The sequence below is a fragment of the Planococcus citri genome, chromosome 1 (assembly GCF_950023065.1).
Source record: "Planococcus citri chromosome 1, ihPlaCitr1.1, whole genome shotgun sequence".
NCBI classification, from domain to species: Eukaryota; Metazoa; Arthropoda; class Insecta; order Hemiptera; family Pseudococcidae; genus Planococcus; species Planococcus citri.
Genome location: NC_088677.1, coordinates 83,657,985 through 83,681,084, shown reverse-complemented (window position 1 = coordinate 83,681,084; position 23,100 = coordinate 83,657,985). Strand labels below are relative to the sequence as shown.

Here is a 23,100-nt window from a genome sequence, read left to right as displayed (position 1 = left end):
CTTTTTTCGTGGTGTGGTGAATGAAATGAATAATTGGATTGGAATTTCGGGAATTTCCAATGGAAATGTTTGTTCTCACTTCTCCTAGGAAGTATTTCATCATCTTTTATTGTTTTGAGTAGTATTTATTCATATTGCAGTATTCAGGTAATTAGTTTTCAAATTTTCGATCTAATTAAATTAGTGCTTCGTGTTGAATTCGTCGATTAACGATCAAACTATTCTCTTTTTCGCAGCAGAATGGAACTTCTGTGTTTCGATTCGAGCGGTTCTACCTCCGGATGTACAAAATATTGGAATACGGTCGAGAAATTAGTCAAATCCAACAAATTCGATGCTTTATTATCGTGGAATAGTTATTGTACTCGCGTAAGCAATAGTCTCGGGAAGAGAGGTTCCGGTGGAACTGAACCTAGTACATTTCTGGACTACATCATAAATAATTTTAATAAAGATCACATCGAGCAGAAATTCGGCAAAGATGCCAAACTCACTTTACAGGTGACGACAGATGGTGGAATAGGTGACAGCGATATCGCTCATTGTGCGGAGTATTTATCTAAGCCCAACTTTCCTTCGTTGAAAACAGTCACCATTCATTACATAGGCTATGAAGGTGCAATGAATTTCGGACTAAACGCTATTTTCGGATCAGTTGCCGAGTTATCCTTCAGCATAAACGATACCAGTGTCACTAAAAAGGTGCCATCGGTCGCCGAATTAGAAAATTACGACGATATTTTCACACCGGAATTCGTATCGTTTCTATGCTCACGTGTTACCGATCTGAAGACATCTGATTTCGACGCTTTCGATCGTCTACGTAAGACTTTACAGGCCAAGCTGGATACAAAATACAAACAATTGGACGAAAGTAAACCAATTAATCCGAAAGAGTATTTCGACAAAGGCGATGCCAAGGGTCTCGAAAAAGCCATCAAGGCTAAAATGTTCACCGTCGAGAACACAGAATTTCAAAGCTGGAAGAATAAAATTCTAAGTTGTTTCGATAAATGCGCCTCCATCACGATATCCGATACTCGAGCCAAAGCTAACCTAAAATCCACCGTACTCAAGAAACCGAAAGTCGTCGCCGGGTATAAATTTGACGATGAGACTATCGTCGTCGAAGATAGTATCACTTTCGAGAACATCGACGAAGGTAAAATCTGCGTCTTGGTCAAATTCAACCAACCAGCTTTATTCAAACCGGATTCGAACTTCGTGAAAAATCCCTTCCTCGTGTTTCAAAATGAAAACATTCGTACGCAGATGATTAAACGATTCGAGCTACATCCAATGTCCATCAACACGGTGAAAGAACTGACCAAAGGTAGCGTCACAGAGTCACCTTTTACTCGAGACGAGTGTCGAGCTTTCATTTTGGGTCCTGCCAACATGAACGAGATCGATTTCAACTCTCAAGCTTTAGCCTCGTTCTTCGAAAGTGAAAAACGTAACACGATCTACGGTAACAAGGTGATATGGCAGTTGGTGGTGTTGTATTTGCTCAAAAAACACATCGATTCGACGGTTCAGAAAGACGAAAGCGTAACTTGGCCTCGAGACGAACTCCATCCTTTGATCAACGCCATCCTCAAAGAGTACATTCTGAATGAAACATTACGATATCATCTAACTCTGCACGTCAGAATCGCCCTGCCGGTAGATCGAGTCCCATTGTACGTTGCATTATGGTACATTATTCTGGTATCTTCGATGTACGCTCCGAATTCCACTCGTAATCTTCTACGTTATCCCTACGGTACCGTACTGCTAGATTTATTCAACGATGCCAATCTGCAAGATAAAATTCCCATCGACGACGTCATCAGAAAAAGATTATACTTCAGAATTAAATTATGGAAATTATGGAACACGATGCTGGGCCACAAAAAAGATCTCGAATTGGATCGAACCATCCGAGCCGGGTATCAAAACTACTGCATCGTACAGGATAAAATAGTCCTTCTATCCGGTCATAAACCAACCGAGTTACCAGCTCCAGATCTCGTCTCTGGTATACCTCCTTCGGTAGTCAAAGTCATGTGGGATTCGTTAACTCCCAAGTCGACTCGTTTCCAGAAAATAAATCAAGACGGTAATAATCTACCTCGACCCAAATGGGTAATCTTGAAAAACGATACAACGGAATCGAGAGAAGTCTTCCACATGCAAATCGATCCTGATACTTTACGTCCTTTCGCCAAATGCCCCGTCAGCAATAAACCAATCGCAAAATGCGTCGGTAAATTCGACATCAAATCCGAATCTTACGCCAGGATCTTCTCTCTGTATTGCGCCAAGTACAAAAAATATCCAGAAAACTCGGATCAATTGGTTTTATTGCATAATCGAAAGAGAGCCAAGAATAACGTATCCAGCGTGTTTATCGAAAAATACATGAAACACGTTTTCGATATTTACCAACCGATCGTAGGAACCATGTCTTGCGCCGAATTCGTTAAAAAGTATAATTCCTACGTTGCCGACAAATCGATCAAGAATTCCATCCAGTCAAGTTCGTCTAAAACGAAAACTAAGAAGCCGTCGCCGGCGGGTTGGGTTTCAGTGAAGGGTAAAAAAAGAGCTCCAGGTAGACGTGGAAGGAAAGCTCCACCGAGTTGTGAATCTCGTGCTCCGGTGCGTCGTAAACGGATCGGATTTTCAAGCCTATCGATTACAGACTGATTATTTTTATAAGTTGTAGTACTGATATTTTTTATTTTCCTAATTAATTAACCAGCTGTGATATATTTAATTCGAGAATATTTGCATTTAATTTCGTTATCCTTTCTCCTGTATTTTTATAATCGAGTTTTCCTTAATTTGCCTAATTGTAGCGTTATTGGATGCTATAATAATCCATACGTACGTATTTTTACTATTTATATTTTTTTAAAACTTTCTTATTACCCAATTAGTCACGTATGATAATTAATAAGTACAAATTCGTTTTCGTTTTTTTTGCAACATTTTATATTGCGTGGTTATTTTTGAAAATAAATGCTCACCTTTGTGTTTAATTCAGAAAAAAATCTACCCATAATTTTTTTAGAGTTTAAATTTGTTTCGAAATTTTCATAAATTCTAAAACATGAATCGAAATGATCATGAGTCGATACGATTATTGAATAGAATAAACGGAGCTGGAAAAGTCTGAAATCCTACAAATTTCAAGCAATCGAAAAACATCTGCGTGAAAAAATTTTAGGCATCGTCTGCGCTATTTTTCAAACAATACTTCAAAATTTTGTCTGAGTGCGAAAATGTTGGTGGGTATTGTCTTAGATCTCACTTTTGGAACCAAAACAAAATCGTTTCAAAACCACACACGAGAACCTTTTGGATTTTCAAAGGTACTGAAACTGAAAACCACTACCATTAACAACCAACTCAAATTCAAACGGTTTCAACCCAATTACGAGTACCTACATCATCAAAATTGTGAAAAATCCCTGTTCCTTTTTTCAGTCAAAATTGCTCAAAAGTTTTTTTTTCCTTTTTCTAAAATTGTAGAAAACGTTTTTTTTTTGTTGAAAATTTTCATGAAGGTTTTTTTGTCCCAAAATATCTGCTCTTTGAATTTTCCATAAAAATTGTATAGGTAGAGGTACCTATCCGAATGCAAAAATTTCTTGCAATTCTACTAGCAAAACAAAACTTTTGAACAATTTCGACGTGAAACGAATCTTACCTAAAATTATAATTGAGCTGGATTTTTTTGAAATTTTGGAAAAATATGTGTTTTTGGGATTTTAGCAAAAAAAGTTACCATTTCTAGCAAATTTGACCAAAAAAAAAACAGGCTTTTTTGCTAATTTTTACTGGAAAGTACTCGGACACGTAAGATTTAGGTGTTGGGGTTTTGTTTTAAACTTTTGGTAAAAGCCAGCCTGATGGATATTTTTTTTTTTGCAATTTTGACAAAAAATCATATTTTTTGACCATAAAAAAGCGAGACTTTTTGAAAATTTTGACTAAAAAAAAGTTTTTTTGATTTTTTCTGATTTTGTCAAATACCTACATAAAACAAGATTTTGCAATTTTGAACAAAAAAAATCAGATTTTCTGCAGTTTTGAAAAAAAAGTAGAATATTTTGCAATTTTGATTTTAAAAAAGGAAATTTTTCGCTCCAAATCTTACCAAAAATAGCAATTTTACAAAAAGAGCAGATATTCGGGATAAAAAAACCTTTATAAAAATTTACAAAAAGGAAGTTACTTCTGTAATATTTTAGCAAAACATTCTCATTTTATAAAAAATTATTTTCATTTTTTGTGCAATTTTTACATTTTTATCCTATTTTTTTTCTTTTTATTTTAAATGACAATTTTCTTCTTCCATGAAATATGAAACATTCAAGTTGGAAATATGGGAATAAGTACAAAATGTTGATCCTATTCTTGGAAATCAAATTGTACCTACTACAACTCTACAAGTAGGACTTTCACAAACTTTTTCAAACTTTACAGAGGTAGATCGAAAGATCATGCAAAAATTTATCACCTGTCAAAATTTAAAGTGCTAAAGTGCGTTTTTCAATTTTTGGTGAATTTTTGAAAATCGAATTTAGGCCAAAAATGAGAGAAAAAATCAAAATTTTACCAAATTGACCGAGAAAGCTGAAATTAGGGATATACCTTATTTTCGACATGCCAAATCGATTGGAAACGGTTTCAACCCGTTTTGAGCAGTTCTGGAGCCTCCAGCAGATTTTTGAAACTCGAAATTCCCACAACATTCCATCATAAATTGGAGTTGTAGAGCTAAAATTTATTCTAAAAATTAATTTCAATACGCTACGAAGTACTGCAGGCGAATTTCAAGTCGTTTTGGATCCTCCAGCGACTTTTTGAAAATTTCTGAAACCTCCAGCAGATTTTTGAAACTTTTAAATTTAAATTTAATTTACACAAAATTTCATCAAATGGAGATGGAAAGCTGAAATTTACTCTACACTCCAATATTTTAACACCCTCTGAAGACGACTTCAGGTAGGTTCAAGTAATTTTAGGGTCTCCAGCGACTCTTTTTGAAAATTACTAGAGTCTCCAGCAGATTTTTGGAACTTTAAATTTTCACGAAATTTCATCAAATGGAGATGGAAAGCTGAAATTTTCTCTACACTCCAATTTTAACACCCTCTGAAGACGATTTCAGGTAGGTTCAAGTCATTTTAGAGCCCCCAGCGACTTTTTTGAAAATTACTGGAGCCTACAGTAGATTTTTGAAACTTGAAATTTCATTTCCCCAACATTGATTTATCAATAATGGAGTTGGCAAACTGAAATTTACTTCGCAGACTACATGTTGGTTTCAAATGGTTTTGAAGCTTTCAGCTACTTTTAGGAAATTTCAATTTTCAAAAAAAACGTCATACAATCTTTCAAAAAGTTGCTGGAGGCTCCAAAACGACTTGAAATTCACCAGCAGTCAACTTCGTAGCGTATTGAAATTACAGTAAACTTCGCTTATTATTATAACGGTTAATGTTATAAATCGCTTTATGTTATTAAAATCGTCTGGTCCCGATCTTTTATATACCATTAAATTTCAATCGGTTTATGTTATAAGTCGCTTAATGTTATTAAAATGGGCTGGGACAAACGTTATAACATTAAGCGAAGTTTACTGTAGTTTGCAGAAGCAGAATGAATTTCGACTCTCCATCTTGGTTTGATAAAATTTTGGAAATTTCAAGTTTCAAAAATCTACTGGAGGCTCCAGTAAATTTCAAAAAAGTTGTTGGAGGCTCTAAAATGACTTGAACCCACCTGAAGTCGTCTTCAGAGGGTTTTAAAATTGGAGTGTAGAGTAAATTTCAGCTTTTCATCTCCATTTGATGAAATTTTGTGAAAATTTAAAGTTTCGAACATCTGCTGGAGGCTTCAGGTATTTTCAAAAAATCGCTGGAGGCTCCAAAACGACTTGAAATTCACCTGCAGTACTTCGTAGCGTATTGAAATTAGTTTTTAGAATTAATTCCAGCTATACAACTCCAATTTGATGGAATTTTGTGGGAATTTCGAGTTTCAAAAATTTGCTGAAGGCTCCAGAATTGCTCAAAACGGGTTGAAACCGTTTCCAATCGATTTGGCATGTCGAAAATAGGGTATATCCCAAATTTCAGGTTTCTGGGTCAATTTGGTAAAATTTTGATTTTTCCCCTCATTTGTCATTTTTGGCCTAAATTCGATTTTCAAAAATTCGCCAAAAATCGAAAAACGCACTTTAGCACTTGAAATTTTGACAGATGATGTATTTTTGCATGATCTTTCGATCTATCTTTGTAAAGTTTGAAAAAGTTTGTGCAAGTCCTGTGTTAAAACGCAAAATCTGCGATTTCGGCTGACCTGTCAATCAAAATGGCCGCCATTTTTTAAGTAAGGCCAACTTTTTTTTTGGCAAGATTGCTTTAAAATGTTCCTTAGGATGTTCCCCTTTAAGAAAACAGTTGTCCCGGAGGATCGGTGGGGGGGGGGTGCAATTACTCCTATATTCATATGCCGGACTAAAAATGAAATTGAAATTTTCAAGTTTTTGGGGCTTGGACTTGGACATTCATATCAGGATTCAAGGAGTAATTGATCAGGGCTTTTTCGGGGTTCGGTCCTGGACTCCTGGTCACCTTTCATCCAAGGTCAAAGCCCAAAGGTGTGGAAAATCGGAAATTCAAATTATAATTAATTTGGGCTTGGGCTGCTAAAGCTGCTAAAAGTAAAATAATCAACTCTGAGGCTCTCAACTCCCAAGTATTTGGGTTGATTTTCTGGGCCATTCAGGTCATAGGGTCATAGCCTCATAGGATAGGTGGACATTTGGACAACCATGAACTTACTAAACCAATGGACGAGTGTTTTTTTTTTGTAAAAAAAATTTAACAAGCTAGGTCACAGGTGACCTGGCAACGGGTTCCCCATAAACATGATAAAAAAAATGTTTATTAAAAAAACGCCTTTCTTTCTATAATTCGTCATATTAATTTTAATTACGACTACGAGTACTATTTTTGACAAACACAATGAAATGTCATTCATTTACGACTACGAGTTACTTTACCCGCTGAAAAAACGTTTGATAAAAATGAAAGAATTTTTATTGAAAACCTGCGATTTAGCGATTTAAATGTTGAGAATTTCATCCTGTTCAATTTCAGTTTTTTCCGAAAGCTCTTCTACCTTTCACTGTTCAAAAATTCTCGAAGTTCAAAGCAGCGAAAACAAAGCAAAAACTAACTGGGAATAGGAAGTATTGAACTTCGCACTAAAATTACTCAAGTTTTCAATAAACACATAATTTTATCCTCTTTAAAAATTGATTATTTACCAAAAATTCTACCTTTTATCGTTCAAAACTTTTTGAAGATCAAAGGTAATTAGGTAACTAAAGTGATCACTAATCAACACCATAGTGAAACTGACTGAAAGTGAAAACAGTGGTAACACAATTTAACTACTTTCCGCAACTTGGGCTTTCAGCAAATAATAACCATTTTAAAGAAGATAAAATTACGAACATTTTTCTGTATCAAAATTTCAAAATACATTACGTATAAGTATGTATTCAGTAACGAGATATTAAGATCATTTTTCAATTTCAAGTTCAACCAACTGCAGTAATTTTAGAAACGTCTGCACAGTGCATAATACATAGCGATGACTAATATGTGAGATTGAATTCTCAAAACGCTCATGTACTTCTCATTTTAATACTTAATACAATATTAGAGATGATGCAGGAAATTGACGAGTGCTTTCTGGTGTTATGTGTGAGTCTGTTGTTTATAATTTCTTTATCCTTATTGGCCTTTCATTCTTTTTATCTCCATCGAAATTCACGAAACCGAAAGAAGTACAAACAGCAACTGTATCGAGAGGCAAAACCAAGTAGAAAATTAACGTAAAGGAACTATGCCGTCAATATTCAAACCCATATCTCTGAATTCCTTCAACGACAATAAAACACACAATATGAGCAATTTACATTACGTCGCATTACGTACATTACATTAACAACTGGAATCAAAAAACATAGCATAGGTACGTAATACATTATATTATATCAGTCCCACTGACTTATTCAAATAATAAGAGGGCAACGTTGAGTAATGTACGTAAGAAAGCTAAACATCAATAATTATTGAAAATACAAAATAATCAAAGGTACTGTGATTTTCAAAATTATTATCAGTTATTATCACCATTGTAAAAAAAAAAAAAAACGAGCTTTATTCTTCTTCAAGTATTTCAGTATTTTCAGTCTTCATTCTGATTAAAGTGATAATTCTGATTTTCAAATTAAATTAATTATTATCACTTCAAATTCACTTGTAAATATAACAAAACTATCAAAACATGGCCGTATCTGCGTATCAGTATTATTAATTTTCCTATCTAGGGTTGAAAAGTACTACTTTTCCAACCTCGCGAGAATCGCTCGGATGTAAAAATAAGTACTTTCCACCCTCGTTCAGGAAAAATTACTTCATTAAACTCGGAGAAAAAGTGATTTTGAACTTGATAAAGGAATTTTGTGCTGACACCTTCGACTAGTAATTTAGTTCACTTGACTCGAAATAGTCCAAATAGGTCCCTATCCTATCTAAGCTCGCGAATGATACTCATGAAGACCTATTTACACGTTACCTATCTTCAGATACGCGATATAACGAATAAAAGACAACACGTTTCAGACAGAACTGTTTGTAATTGACATTTATATACGAAATAAAGCACAACAAATTAACATGAACGCGAATTCGCGGAGATAAATACCGTTAGTATATATCGAACAGATTAACATAACCTATAAATTTGGTAACATATTAACGTTCCCAGAACACCCTATACCTAACCGCAATGCTAAGCATATCTTGATGAACTAGACTTCTGGCATGGTTTTCTGGTCCAAAGACACAAATGTTACGTAACTGGTTGTCCCCTCCATGTAATAGATTTCCCTCCTCCTACCTCGGAAGATGGGCCACATTTACTGTATCAAACTCGTGTTGTGAGTTGTTCCCCTCACTTCGTTCGGGTCACAAACCTCACCCTCGTCAAAAATCACTTTTTCGGCCCTCGTTGTGTAATATACTATTTCAACATGAGAACGTCATGAGATGATGAGAAATGAAAAAAAAACATCGGCCAATAAAAACAACGAATAAAATACTTCCACCAATAAGAAAAAAAAATTACATTAAATGACGCTAGAAAGCGTTGTTGTAGAGTTCTGAAAATATCGTCGCCGATTAAAAGGTGTCTTATGCACACCAGAAACACTGTCGTAGATACGAGGCATTCGAGCCACTACGGTATCTCCACGTTGAGTGGATCGCCGCGCTAGCAGTAAGATTATCGACAGTATGATGAAATAAATAATAATAATGACGTTCGCGTAATTATTTCGTTTAATTAATGCGATTAATTAATGATTATTCGATTATATTCCATTCGCTATGGAATAGATGGTAGCAGAGACGATATACGATCCAACGAAGCTATTCGCGAGTGTCCGAAATGAAAAACGTAAGTACCATTTTGAATGTCTCGTGAATCGCGTATCCGCTCAAAAAGTCAACCTGCCGTGAGTGAAAACGTTTCGTACAACGCGTACGCGTCGCGTTTACGCTCATATGATCGCCTGTGCTCGAAAAATGAGCAAAAATCTCCGCAAATTTGTCAACTAAAAATCGCCAACGAATCTCCAATCCAACGCGGATTCAAGGGATTCGAATCCAACGACGAAAATCTGAATTCGCTGAATTCAGATGACGAAATCCTCGAGTTGAATACTAATTCAACAACAATCGCCGGAAATTCAGCTGTCGAACGCCGATCAACTGATTTCCACCCCAATTCGCTGCAAATCGCCGTAGATTCAACAATCCAACGCGGATCGCCGAACTCTACTTTGCAAAATCTAAACTCAACGCCAAGCTCTCCGAAAACGCAAATCAACGAGAGTCCGAGAAAAATAAACCAAGGTACGTCAGTGTTATTTTTCAAAAACGCCGAATCGAACTCCAACGATAAAACGATGCCTGACTCAATCGAAAAGCAGGAGTTTGAGATCTGGTTTGAGAGTCTGAATCTCAACATTTCGAAACTAGAGACGGAGTTATTAAACGAAGTTGTCGATATTGCATCGCTCACCATTATGGTAGAGGATGTAGAAGAAGATGTAACCCAAGTCGAACAGTTCCGAAACCGTCCGGCCGAAGATTACAATTACGCCATCGCTATTCCTGTCAATTTCAAAGCAAGAAATTTGATACGTCGCGCAAATCGTGTTATACGCAGCATCGATAGCGAACCAAAACCAACGCCTACGCCTACGCCATCGAATAACGGTTTTACTCGTCGTGTCCCCGAACTGGATATTGTAAAATTCGACGGTGATATAACGAAATATCGTTCATTTGTCGAGATGTTTAAGCTGAAATTCGACAATTTAACGATTCCAGACCGTGAACGCCTGCAACATCTCAAGCAGAACACAACCGGTGAACCTCACCAACTTATCGAGCAGCTCGAATTATTGGACATAAACTATCCAGCTGCATTCAAAAAACTCGACGATGCGTACCTCGACGCCGAAGACACAATCAGCGAATTGTACGCCCGATTAGAAAAACTTACGCCAGCAACCAGCAACACAGCATCGTTGAAAGATACGTTTATGCAACTCGAAAGTATTATCACCGCGCTGCGCAGTCATGGACAAACGTTAAGCGATTTTCCACCTCTGCGCGACAAAGTTTACAGTAAATACCCAACATTTATTGTACATCAGGTATGCGGCGTAACGAAACTTGGAATTTTAGAATTTCAAGCAGCGGTTGGAAAATTGATCAAAATGCGAGCAAACATCCAAGCCACTCAAGCCGCTTACGCGCCATCGACATCGCCGAAGCCAGCTACGACTTCAGCTCTAATGACTGGTTCGCCGAATGGACCATCTCAAACGCCGAAACAATCGAAAAAACATCCGACGAAAAAGCCCAACGAAGTGCCGACATCGACGGATCCGACAAAAAACAAACGTACGCCGACGTGTGTTTTCTGCGATGCGCTACATTATAGCGCTCAATGTCCGACCTACGCTACGCTTGAAGTGCGTAAAGCGCGCCTCAAGGATCGCTGTTCATTGTGCCTAAACCGAGAGCACAAGAAAGCCCAATGTGAAAAACAAATGCGTTGTTTTTATTGTCGAGTAGAACGCGATCATCATTCCTGCATTTGTCCGAAGCAGTTTACCGCCACAACTAACGGAGAACCGCCGCCACGTACGCCAGAAGGAACACCTGAGACCAATCGCTCAGTTAACTTTGCACAAAAGCATTCCGGAGCTCATACTACAGCGATGGTTACGCTTATCAACCCGAGAACTCAACGTAAATATCTTGTGCGTACGCTATTCGATAACGGTTCCAACGAAACTTATATAGCTGAGTCAGCCGCCAAGCGCATCGGATTGCACTTGTCACCGTTCGTCGCCTTACCAGTGAACGTTTTTCAGGGTGAAAAACCAGTAACTATCGACTCAGCAACGACAACGTTCATCGTTACGAACAATGATGAATTCAAAATCAATATTGTCGCAGACACCGCTCCGAAACTTCCTCAAGCAGTGCAGTTATTCGATTACGACGAGTTTCTAACAACTCAACCCGATCACAGCGCCACCGAGTTCGTCGATCAGGGTACCATATACCCAATTGAGCTTCTCATTGGGTCCGATTACTTCTATGACTTCATTAAACCAGAACGCCGTGAAGTTGTTGCCGAAGGTCTGTACATCATGCGTACTCCGTTTGGTGCCATCTTAGTTGGCAGAAAAGCTGACCAACGTACCGTACAGTCAATTCTATATCGAATGACGCCAGCACGAGCAGTCGCCGAATTGTGTTCAATGGAGGCGATGGGAATCAAAGACATGCCAGTATCCGCCATCGACGAAGAAGAAACCGCTCTTGCGCTGTTTTACGAAAGCATTACAGTTGTCGACGGCCAATACCAAATTCGACTACCTTGGCGCGAATTTCCGCCACCGCTGCGCGACAACTTTGGAATGGCGATTGGACGATTAAAATCGCTTCTTCGTAAGTTCACCGAAAAATCATTCGACCAATATCGCGCAATAATCGACGAGCAGATCGCTTCAGGAATCGTCGAGGAAGTTGACCCGCCAGAACCAGGAGGTAATCGTCACTACCTTCCCCACCACGCCGTGTTTACGCCTGAAAAGTCGACACCGCTGCGTATTGTATTCGACGGCAGCGCAAAAACAAAAACTGAGCCTTCAATCAACGATATGATTTACAAAGGAGTAAATCTGCTTGCAAAAGGCTGCACGCTCCAAATTCGCTTTCGTCTTCACCCAATTGCGCTTGTTAGCGATTTGGAAAAAGCGTTTCACCAGCTCTTATCCGATCCGAAAGACCGCGACTACTTGATGTTTCTGTTCATTCATGACAGATCGAAACCCGCCAGCGGCCGAAACCTACGATTTCTCCGTTTCCTGAGCTACGTGTTTGGAATAATCGCATCTCCATTCACCTTGCAAGCCACAATAAGGTATCACCTTCGAAAGAATCCGATCGAATTCGCAACTCAAATCGAACGAGATACCTACGCTGACAATATTGTTACTGGAGTCAAAAATCGAGAAATTGGAGAATCGTTCTACAACTCGTCAGTTGAAGTATTCCAACGATGTCAAATGAATCTACGCAAATGGGCGAGCAACGATAACGAGCTCCGTCTTCGATTCGAGCAGCCCGACAGATCCGCCGCCATTTCCATACTTGGACTTGTATGGGACCAATACACCGATACTTTGAAAATTCATCCTATCGACGCAACCAACGACGCCATACCGACGCTACGAACAGTGGTCAGCGTGGCAGCGCAATTTTTTGACCCATGCGGTTATTTTTCGCCCATCTCGGTCAACGCGAAAATTTTTCTACGAGAAATTCATCCAAACTACGATTGGGATGACCAGCTGTCCTCAGATCACCGTGAACGTTGGCAGATCATCGAGAACGAGCTGCGCAAAACAACTGAACATTGTCTACCTCGATTTCAATGCGATATAGACGACAACTCCGCTACTCTGGAGTTACACGCTTTCGCCGATGCGTCCCTGAAAGCATGCGCTTGTGTAATATATCTAGTACGCCGAACGAACAAGGAAGTGACAGCTCACTTATTGTTCTCACGCACCAAAATCGCCAAATTGAACGATGTACCGAAACTCGAACTTGTTGCGGTATATCTCGCCATGAAAGCGTTGATTTTCGTCGAAGATGCGCTTCCTATTACCTGTAAACAACTCGTCTTATGGTCCGACAGTTCCTGTGTCATCGCATGGATACATAACACGACAAAAATCTTACCGACCTTCATGCAACGAAGAGTTCAAGAAATTCGAGAAGTTGAACGTTTGCAAGTAAACTTCATCGCCGGCACCGAAAATCCGGCCGATATGCCATCTCGTGGCGTGTCACTCGACCAGCTACTCACCTCACAATGGTTCGCAGGTCCAGTTGAATGGATAGCGAAAATACCCACAAATCCGCCACCAGAATCTTCACCGCACGCCGATGTCTACTTCATCAGCAACGAAGATACTGAACACACATATGTTCCGAAATACCCATTCGATATCGATCCAGCACAGTTCGAAACCAAGAAAAATGCGTATCTCGCTTTATTACGCAAGACGTGTAAGCCGTTACGTGTACTGTTACGTTGGCTTCCAGTATTACGTCGGAACGAGCACTACGATAAACCAGTATCGCTTTATTCCGCTCAAACAATGTGGATAAAGTTTGAACAGCGTTCTTTCTACGCAGAAGTATACTCAGCGCTCGAATCCGGCAGAAAACATCCGCTTATCAAGAAACTGAATTTATTTGTCGACCCTCGCGGCATTATTCGATGCGCTGGACGATTTTGCAACGCGCCGCTCACAAAAAATGAAAAACAGCCGATATTATTACCGCCAGCAAGTGAATCTCCGTTCGTCCGTATGCTTATTCAATACTATCACGAAACGTCGATGCACTCTGGTGTCGGTTACACGCTCTCACTCATCCGCCGCAGATTTTGGATTCCAACGGGCCGCAGAGCAGTCTTTATCGCAATCCAAAACTGTCACAACTGTAAACGATACTCAGCTCGACCATATCGCCAGCCAGACGACTCATCGCTTCCAGAGTTCCGTTTGGATGATAAATCGACGCCGTTTCAACACCTAGCAATCGATACGTTTGGTCCGTTATACGTAAATGGCCAAAAACGATTTTGTCTACTGATTACCGACCTTGTAATTCGAGCTGTCGAGCTGGAGTTACTGGAAAACATGACTGCTGATGTAATTTACCTCGCATTACGTCGAGTCATCGCCCGAAGATCTGTTCCAACGCTAATTGTTAGCGATAATGCGCCGCAATTCGTAGCAGTTAGCCAATCATTCAAAACGACCTATACGCATGATTTCCAGTGGAAATTTATCCTGGAACACTCGCCATGGATGGGCGGAGTGTACGAAAGAATAGTCGGTCTGGCAAAATCAGCGCTTTTCCGAACTTTTCACCATCATTCGCTAGATGAGCCAACACTCCGTACTGTACTCGCCGAAATCGCCGGAATTCTGAATGATCGACCCCTCACCTATGTTGGCGCCGATCAAGAAGAAATCGTTATTACGCCGAATCATTTTCTGCGCACCTACTTCATCGAAGAAGACGACGAAGCAGCGCGCATCGACCGTTACTGGAAAAACGCGCAAGAAATTGTCTCCAAATTCTGGCAAATCTGGAGAACAACGTATTTACAATGGCTTCGTAGTCAGTATCAAGCCACCGACAAACGACGATCAGCACCGACTGAACCGAAACCAGGCGACATCGTGTTAGTCGTCGACAAAATAAAAAAACGAAACCATTGGCCGATAGCGTACATCGATACTCTGATAAAAAGCTCAGACGGAAAGGTACGCGGAGCTCGAATCAAAACGAAGAATGGTTATACTAAACGGCCGTTATGCGAGCTGTGTCCAATGGAAACCAATATTCGAAACCTGAATGAAGCCGAGACGCCGGAAGACTTCGACGACACAGCAGACGACGAAAACCCAACTCAACCTGAGCCAACAGTGACTCAAGATGAACGTGACGAATGGTTAGATCCGGAGATCACGGTCACTGAAATCGAAGATGACACCAGCGAATAATCTCTCTCCGAATTCGCTATCTATCTATATCGTTAAAATTAAGATGTTTTGCGGTATTACTCTCGCTATATTTTTATAACTTTTATATAATTAATTTTTAGAATCTTATTGTAGATTTCTACTTTCTTTTTTTCTATTTTTTCTTTGTTTTTCGCTCCCGAGTGTCGTAGATACGAGGCATTCGAGCCACTACGGTATCTCCACGTTGAGTGGATCGCCGCGCTAGCAGTAAGATTATCGACAGTATGATGAAATAAATAATAATAATGACGTTCGCGTAATTATTTCGTTTAATTAATGCGATTAATTAATGATTATTCGATTATATTCCATTCGCTATGGAATAGAAACACCACACATAAAATACCCAGTGTTGGCGTCCCGTAACGGTAACTGTAACGAAAAACAAAAATAACGAAATTTTTTCCGTTACAGGTGACGGAACTGTAACGAAAACGTTATTTTGATTATGTAATATTGTGTAACTGAAACGTAACGTAACGATATTTTTCTGAAAGTAACGTAACGAAAAACGGAAAAATTTTGTTACCTTTTTCGTTATTTTTTTAGTTACAAATTACAAAAGAAACCCTTAAAAAAACTCTGATTTGTGAGTAATTTTAGCTGAAGCTATGAAAATTTGAAGTGAAGTCAAAAAGATAAGTTTTCAGTGTTTTCATTTGTCTGATTTTGAGTGCTGTAACACTATATTTTTCGTTACACTGGTATTTTTTGAACCTTCTTGTAACGTTATTTTCGTTATTTTTGTCACATTTTTTCCGTTACAAATGCATTTTACATCAAAATATACGTTGAAAAAACACTTCTGTAACGAAAAAATTGTAACGGAAATAACGAAAATAACGTAACAAAAAAATTCAAATACCAGTGTAACAAAAAATATCGTTACAGAATTTTTTTCGTTACAAAAACCATAACGAAAAACGTAACTTTAAAAATATCAATTTTGGAACGTAACGAAATAACGGAACGAAAAGAAATTTCGTTATGGCCAACACTGAAAATACCTTTCTATATCCGACAACAAAAAACCTCCTGAAAATCTCACTCGTCACCAAGAAAAGTGCCTTAACGTACACTACACGTAACACACCTTCCTACACGCGATGCGAAGGCTGAATTTGAAGTACCAGGGACTGGTGTACTGGAGTCAGCGTTTATAGCGAGCTAGGCTTTTGGTACAACCAGTGTTAGCTCAGTCGGAGAGTAGTTAAAATACCAGTACTGCACTCAGAGAGCTACAGATTTCATTCATTTTACCTTTGAGACACAAATAAAACTCAGGGTTGGTTCGTGGGAGATGAAATATAATATACATATAATATCACAAGGAAAATTATATATACAATTTATCTTCGATGGAATTTAATTAAAACAAACATTTCGCTGGTATATAATACAATTTCAACATTTGCCTATAATAGGTCAATTTCGAAGAATTATTTTTATTTATTTTAATTCGATGAATTTATAAGAGAAGTCGAAGACATATAACGTATAAAGAAGCTGTATGTTGAATGAGCTGAGGTGATTTGGATGCTGTGCCACCGAGTATATAAACACTCGGCGACACAGCTAATCTGCGAGTAGCAGAAATAGCTCAGTTTAGCCAACCGAGTCGGAGCACCGGGCGTTACCACTTCATTGCCCCGTCGAAACACAGTGTGGCAACACTGCGAATCGACAAGCACAACTCCGTGGTAGCCCGGTGCCCCTCGGACGAAGCCCAAAAAATTCCAGCACGCTGGCTTTTTTCGACTTCGTTCGATTGGCTGCACTGTCGCTGATCAAAATATTTACTTTTTTGACACGATGGCCGTTTGTGTTTCGACTTCCCTTTTTACAGTAAAAATAATTTAAAAAACTTTAAAAACTTAATACTAATTAAAACTTAATTAAAACCAACAATATAAATAGTTTAAAACTTTAACACCGAAGTGTTTTTCTATACTCTTATCGGGAGAAGCCCGTTGCTTTATGATCGATCACCGACCATTATCTACATTTCAAAGGAACATTTCAAAAACAATACAAGGTAAGAGTATTTAATTACTAACTAGTAGTTTATTTCTAATTAACATATCGAACAACCGCTTCGAATATGAACGCTTTTATTTCGTAGATATTAATAATTTTTCTTCTCTATTTACATTTCAGTTTTCGAAGATCAAACGAAGAATACAAAAGATCAGCCGCCATGTTTTTGTTCGATGATTCACCGGTAATCAATTTCACCACCACTTTCAAATTTGGATTTTGTTTCGATGTAAGTATTTTAATATTGACTAGATCAAATATAATTTCGATGAAACTTGTGTGTTGAATTTGTTTTATTTTTTATTCGTAGATACGATGAGTACCGATTGACTAGATTATCTTGTGTTTTGCCCCGAGGCCTTTCGATTTTACTTGGCGTTGGAAAAAATTGCCATTGCAAGGTGAGTTTCATTTTTGACAATAAACTGGTGTTCGACGTATTAACTTTGTTTTGCCTTTCGTAGGCTGTAGCGATAAATTTTTACATTTTTTACGAGATATATTCCAATATGACGACACCGTTCGCCGCGAGATAACTTTTTCAAAACGTTCGACGAATTTGGATGGCGAAGAGAAACCATCTGCCCGTGCAGCAAAACGTTCGATGCTTTTAGATTCATCAATACGAAACAGGTAATTTGATTTCCTATGATTTTGCTTTTATTCGAAGCGTTTAATTTTGGAATTTTCGTAGTACGAGAATATTCTGCGCTGAAGGCGCTTTTGGATAAGATCACTGGTATATTTGATGTGATGAAATACGAATTTACACGCTACTTTTACTTTGGTTACCGAGATCGTGTTCTGGAAGCTGGATACTTCGATGACAGGTACAGTAAAAGCTCGTTATAACGCTCTTCAAGGGACCGGAGAAAAAGAGCGTTATAAGCCGAAGCGCGTTATAACCGAAAGTCTCATTTTAACGCTGATTAGCGTTATACCGCGAATTCTCGTTTTAAAGTGAAAAAAACGTTATAAAGGAAGTGGAAACGAGAACTTTATTTTGAATTTGAACAACTGTTCCAGTTGGAAATAAAAAAATCTGACATTTTTCTTTGATTTTGAGGTCTGTTATAATTTATAATAATACTTATAACTGATTTTTTGGCAAAATTTTGCCATATAAGTGTGTTTTTGCTTTTTTAAAAATCAAAACTACAAAAATTTCAAAAAAAAACTGTTGTTGCGGGAGAAATTTTCAGAAATTGATGAATTTTTACACATGAGTAAGCTTTTTTTCGCAAAAAATTGGGTTTTTGTTGTTAAAATTATGAAAAAAATGTGACTTTTCCTGAATTTTAGAGCGTTAAAACGCGATTTATAACTGCTCATGAGCGTTATATCGCGATTAATTTTACATTGGTTTAAATGGGGATGTCAAGGGACCGGAAGAAATCAGCGTTATAACGAAATCAGCGTTATATCCGAAAGCGTTATAACGAGCTTTTACTGTAATTATCTCCTCATTTTTCCATCTCCGTTGCGTCATTTTTCATTCTCTCGTTCTACGTAGGTGTTTTATCGCATGGAATTGCTTGTTCGTTGACCGGTGATGACTGTTATTTTTATGGCTGGAATTTTGGAGGCTGTTTGTTCGGCGTTGCTGTTCGGTATCTTCGATGAATCTTCGGTGGTACGTATCTGTGAATTTTTCGAATTCGGATTAATTTTTCGTATTATTTTTCGTTTTATTTTCTCTATTTTGTCGTGTTGATTTCGACTTTTGAATTTTGCACTTGTAATTTTTCTTGAACACTTGCCCCATATTTCTTAACAGATACTGCTGACTTATTTTGAAAGCGTGTCGTTGCTTTCCATCCATTAAATTTTTGTTTTTAATTTTGAAAATTTTTCCTTTTTTCTAGGTGCTGACGGTTTCAAGTGCTCGATGGATTTTCCAAATTTGGGTCGATTTTTATTCGTCGAATTTTTTATTTTGGACTCCAGCATATTTTAAACAGGTATGCTATTTTTCCGAAGTGGGTTTTAAATTTTTCAATTTCAATTTTAGGTTGTTATTTTTTTTCTAAAAAAAAATTCAATGTTTTGTTTTCGTAGGTATGATTGACTTTTCCTTGACTACTTTGGTGACGGTTTATTTCGTAAGATTGGACACACGTTGACGGATTTTTGGACCTGAATATTTGCCCCTTGAATTTACTTGCCTTTATTGCGATGGTAATATTACTTTTGGAATACGCAATTTGGAATTTTACCGACTTTGCCGTGAAACGGAAAAGTAAGGTATTGTATTTGTCATGATGGTTGAGGATTTGGGTGGGGGTGGGTTTTCTTGACGTTTTGGAGTGTGCTGATCACGATAAGACATATGGCGCAAAACGAGATAAGTTTATATATAGATATATATATTTATTTATATATCAATTTATGTATAAATTTGTGTCACGCTGAACTCAAAAGCTCCGAACTTTAAGTCGAAACTGATGGTGGCAAAATATTGCTTTGATACTGAACTAGAGAAATTTTTAATTTGGTCGAAATCGGTTCAGCCGTTTACGAGATATGAACGTTTAAGTGTGTTTCAACGTTAAGGATAAGCAGAAATTTGTGTAAACCCTTATACCTCGCAAACGGCTCACCCCCAACAAACAGACGGGGTGGTTAGGGAGTGTAGGTTGCGGATCGGTGCACCGGAGGTCGGGAGTTCGAATCCCGCGCGAGTCAAGAGGAGAAAATTTTTTGTTGATTTTTTTGTTAATTTTTTTGTTAATTTTATCCGTCCAAAATTTTTTTGCCATAAAAAATCAAAATTTTTCAAAAATTTCTAGTGTAATTTTTGTTTTAACAAAAAACATTAAGTTTTTGGTAAATAGCAAGTAAATTTTGATAATTTTTTTTTTTTTTGGTGAATTAATAGTAATTTTTAGTAAATAAAATGATTAGTTATTTTTGGTGAATTACTCGCAATTAAAGTTGGTCAAAAATTTTGGTAAATTGCTTGGGTAATTTTTGGTAAATTGGTAAAGTTTGGTAAATTGATAAAAACGTTTGGCAGTAAATTACTGGGGTATTTATAATTCGGTAAAAAATTGGTAAATTAGTGAGGAAATGTCTGGTAAATTACTGAGGTGAATGTTGGTAAATTGCTGAGGTAATTTTTGGTAAAATGTAAAAAGTCGGTAAAATTGGTAAATTAGTGGGCAATGTCTGGTAAATTACTGATGTAAATGTTAGTAAATTGCTGGGGTAATTTTTGGTAAGTTCGTGAATTTTGGTAAATTGGTAAATTTTGGTAAATTGTTAAATCTTTGGTAAATTTTGGTAAATTGGTAAATTTTGGTAAATTGGTAAATTTTGTTAAATTGGTAAATTTTGGTAAATTGATAAATTTTGGTAAATCAGTAAATTTGGGTAAATCGGTAAATTTTGGTAAATTGGTAAATTTCGGTGAATTGGTAAATTTCGGTAAATTGGTAAATTTCGGTAAATTGGTAAATTTTGATGAATTAGTAAATTTTGGTAAATTGGTAAATTTCGGTAAATTGGTAAATTTCGGTAAATTGGTAAATTTCGGTAAATAGCTAAATTTTGGTAAATTAGTAAATTTCAGTAAATTGGTAAATTTTGGTAAATTGGTAAATTTTGGTAAATTGGTAAATTTTGGTAAATTGGTAAATTTCGGTAAATTGGTAAATTTTGATGAATTAGTAAATTTTGGTAAATTGGTAAATTTTGGTAAATTGGTAAATTTTGGTAAATTGGTAAATTTTGGTAAATCCGTAAATTTGGTAAATTTTGGTAAATTGGTAAATTTTGGTAAATTGGTAAATTTTGGTAAATTGGTAAATTTTGATGAATTAGTAAATTTTGGTAAATTGGTAAATTTTGGTAAATTGGTAAATTTTGGTAAATTGGTAAATTTTGGTAAATCCGTAAATTTTGGTAAATTTGTTTATTTTCCTGTATAACAGAGCAAAGTCGGTTAATCTTGCCTACTGCGCAAGATGTTTTTTAATTTGTTTTGACGACACCACTGGCATTCATTGCCTCTACCACTACGAATTTGCTGAATGCGCTCTGGCTGCTGGAATTTGCCAGTTTTATTTCGACGAATGTATGTGGCCTTTGATTTTTCGTAGGGCTTATCCTCGATAAAATTATCGAGCCGACAATTTATCGAGTCGATAACGTCCATTTTTTCGTCGTATCGTGGTCGACAAATTTATCGACTATCGACTCGATAATCGATAATCGATACTCGTTGTCCCTACGTTTCGGAGGTACTTTCGTGGTTTCGCGTGTTTTTTATATTTCGACGATTTTTTACGCATTTTGACGAAATTTTTCTTGTTCGATGAATTGCTTTTTTCGAGAGTGAATTTTAATAGGCTGGAGGGGTGGTAAATTTTCCAAAATTTCGGTAAACTAAATAGTGGTATACACCAATTCAACAACGACGTTTTATTTTTTAAAAATCGATTTTTTGACGATAACAAATTTTTGAAAAATATTTTCTGGACTAATTTTTCGCGACAAATCCGAATTTTTTGTCAGCTTTTTGTTTTGTTCGATGGTTTTAAAATTATTATTGGTTTCGCGTTCTTTTTTGATGTTGCTTTCGATGACAAATTTTAACATTACTCTTACCTTTAATTAGGGCTGTCTGGTGACCAATTTTTATCGGCCTCGAGTTTCTGTACGATGTACGTAATATACTCGAATTCCGGTACCAGCTTCCCATCATTTTGGACGAAGTATGGTCTTCGAGGTCCATACATTTCCGTGAGTCTTCTAATTTGATTTGATACGCGGATTCGTTTGGTCTCGTCGCGTTCCGAGAGGTACTTAAAGTAATGGTTGATTTCCGAGATTCGTCCGTCGACCTTTGGCTTCTTGGTATCAGCTAAATACGAAAAAATCACCGTCGTTCTTTCGTCGTCTGTTAGTATCGCGACGAGCTTGTCTATTTCTTTTTTTATGTCGAATACTGGAATCGATAAATTTTGCGAGTCCTCCATACCGACTTCGATGTAAAGGTACTCGTCTCGAGGATGGATGAGTTTCTTTCTGTATTTGTCCAGATACTGTTTCGGTGTCGCGGCGGTCGATAGGTTTTTCAACAGGCGTCGATTGATAGCCCCAAACAGGCCGGTGCCCATTAACGTTGTTGTCTTATAGTAGACATATTGGTATGGCGCATCATCCGAAGCGATTAAAAATACTCGAGCAGAGTCGTGTTGAGGTGCTCTTAATAGTTGGGCTTGTAAGTTGGAGATTGTGTTCGTCTGATTATTGATCGTCGTGGCCTGTTCGTTGACCCGCTCGCTTAGGCGTTGAATTTGAACTAAGTTTTCGTCGATCGTCCGGTTTTTTTCGGTGATTCGTCTATTAAGGTTTTGAATTTGTCGCCTGTCGTCTTCCCTTAGTGTTGGCCTGAGAATATTCTCAATGCGCATAATCTAAGAATATTCGCGAATATTCGCGAATATTCTCAAATGCTTGGAGAATATTCTCTCAAAAAAATAAAAATCATGACTTTTTTCAAAAAATTTGAAGATTTTTCTACAATTTTCCACAATTTACAAGTTTTACATCAACTTTTCTTTATAAATTTCCAATTTTCCTTAATAATTTGAAACCTTTTCAATGGAAATTTGGAAAGTTTCCGATTATCTCTAAACTAAGCAATAATTTTCTAATTTTTTGAAAAGAATCTGCGGAATATGCGCAAGAATCTGCGCATATTCTTGCGCATGCGCAAGCAAAAAAAGAATATTCGCGAATTTGCCCAACACTATCTTCCCTACGCCTTTTTTCGTCGAGAACTGCTTCTT

At 37.4% G+C, this 23,100-nt stretch overlaps 2 protein-coding genes across 3 annotated transcripts; both read left to right on the top strand.

Annotated features, from left to right (window-relative positions):
* Window positions 1-6: 6 nt before the first annotated feature.
* On the top strand, window positions 7-2,839 carry LOC135838502 (uncharacterized). Of its 2 annotated transcripts, none has more exons than XM_065354176.1 (2): window positions 7-147; window positions 240-2,839. In XM_065354176.1, exon 2 carries the CDS (start codon window positions 241-243, stop codon window positions 2,689-2,691), a length of 2,451 nt encoding a protein of 816 aa, XP_065210248.1. In that variant the 5' UTR covers window positions 7-147; window position 240; the 3' UTR covers window positions 2,692-2,839. The 2 variants fall into 2 exon arrangements, with proteins under 2 accessions (XP_065210248.1, XP_065210239.1); XM_065354167.1 differs by having other exon boundaries at window positions 12-147; window positions 237-2,839.
* A 6,708-nt stretch (window positions 2,840-9,547) lies between these two features.
* On the top strand, window positions 9,548-15,247 carry LOC135836923 (uncharacterized). The gene has a single exon (XM_065352002.1). The coding sequence runs from the start codon at window positions 9,548-9,550 to the stop codon at window positions 15,245-15,247; it is 5,700 nt and encodes a 1,899-aa protein (XP_065208074.1).
* The last annotated feature ends 7,853 nt before the right edge of the window (window positions 15,248-23,100 follow it).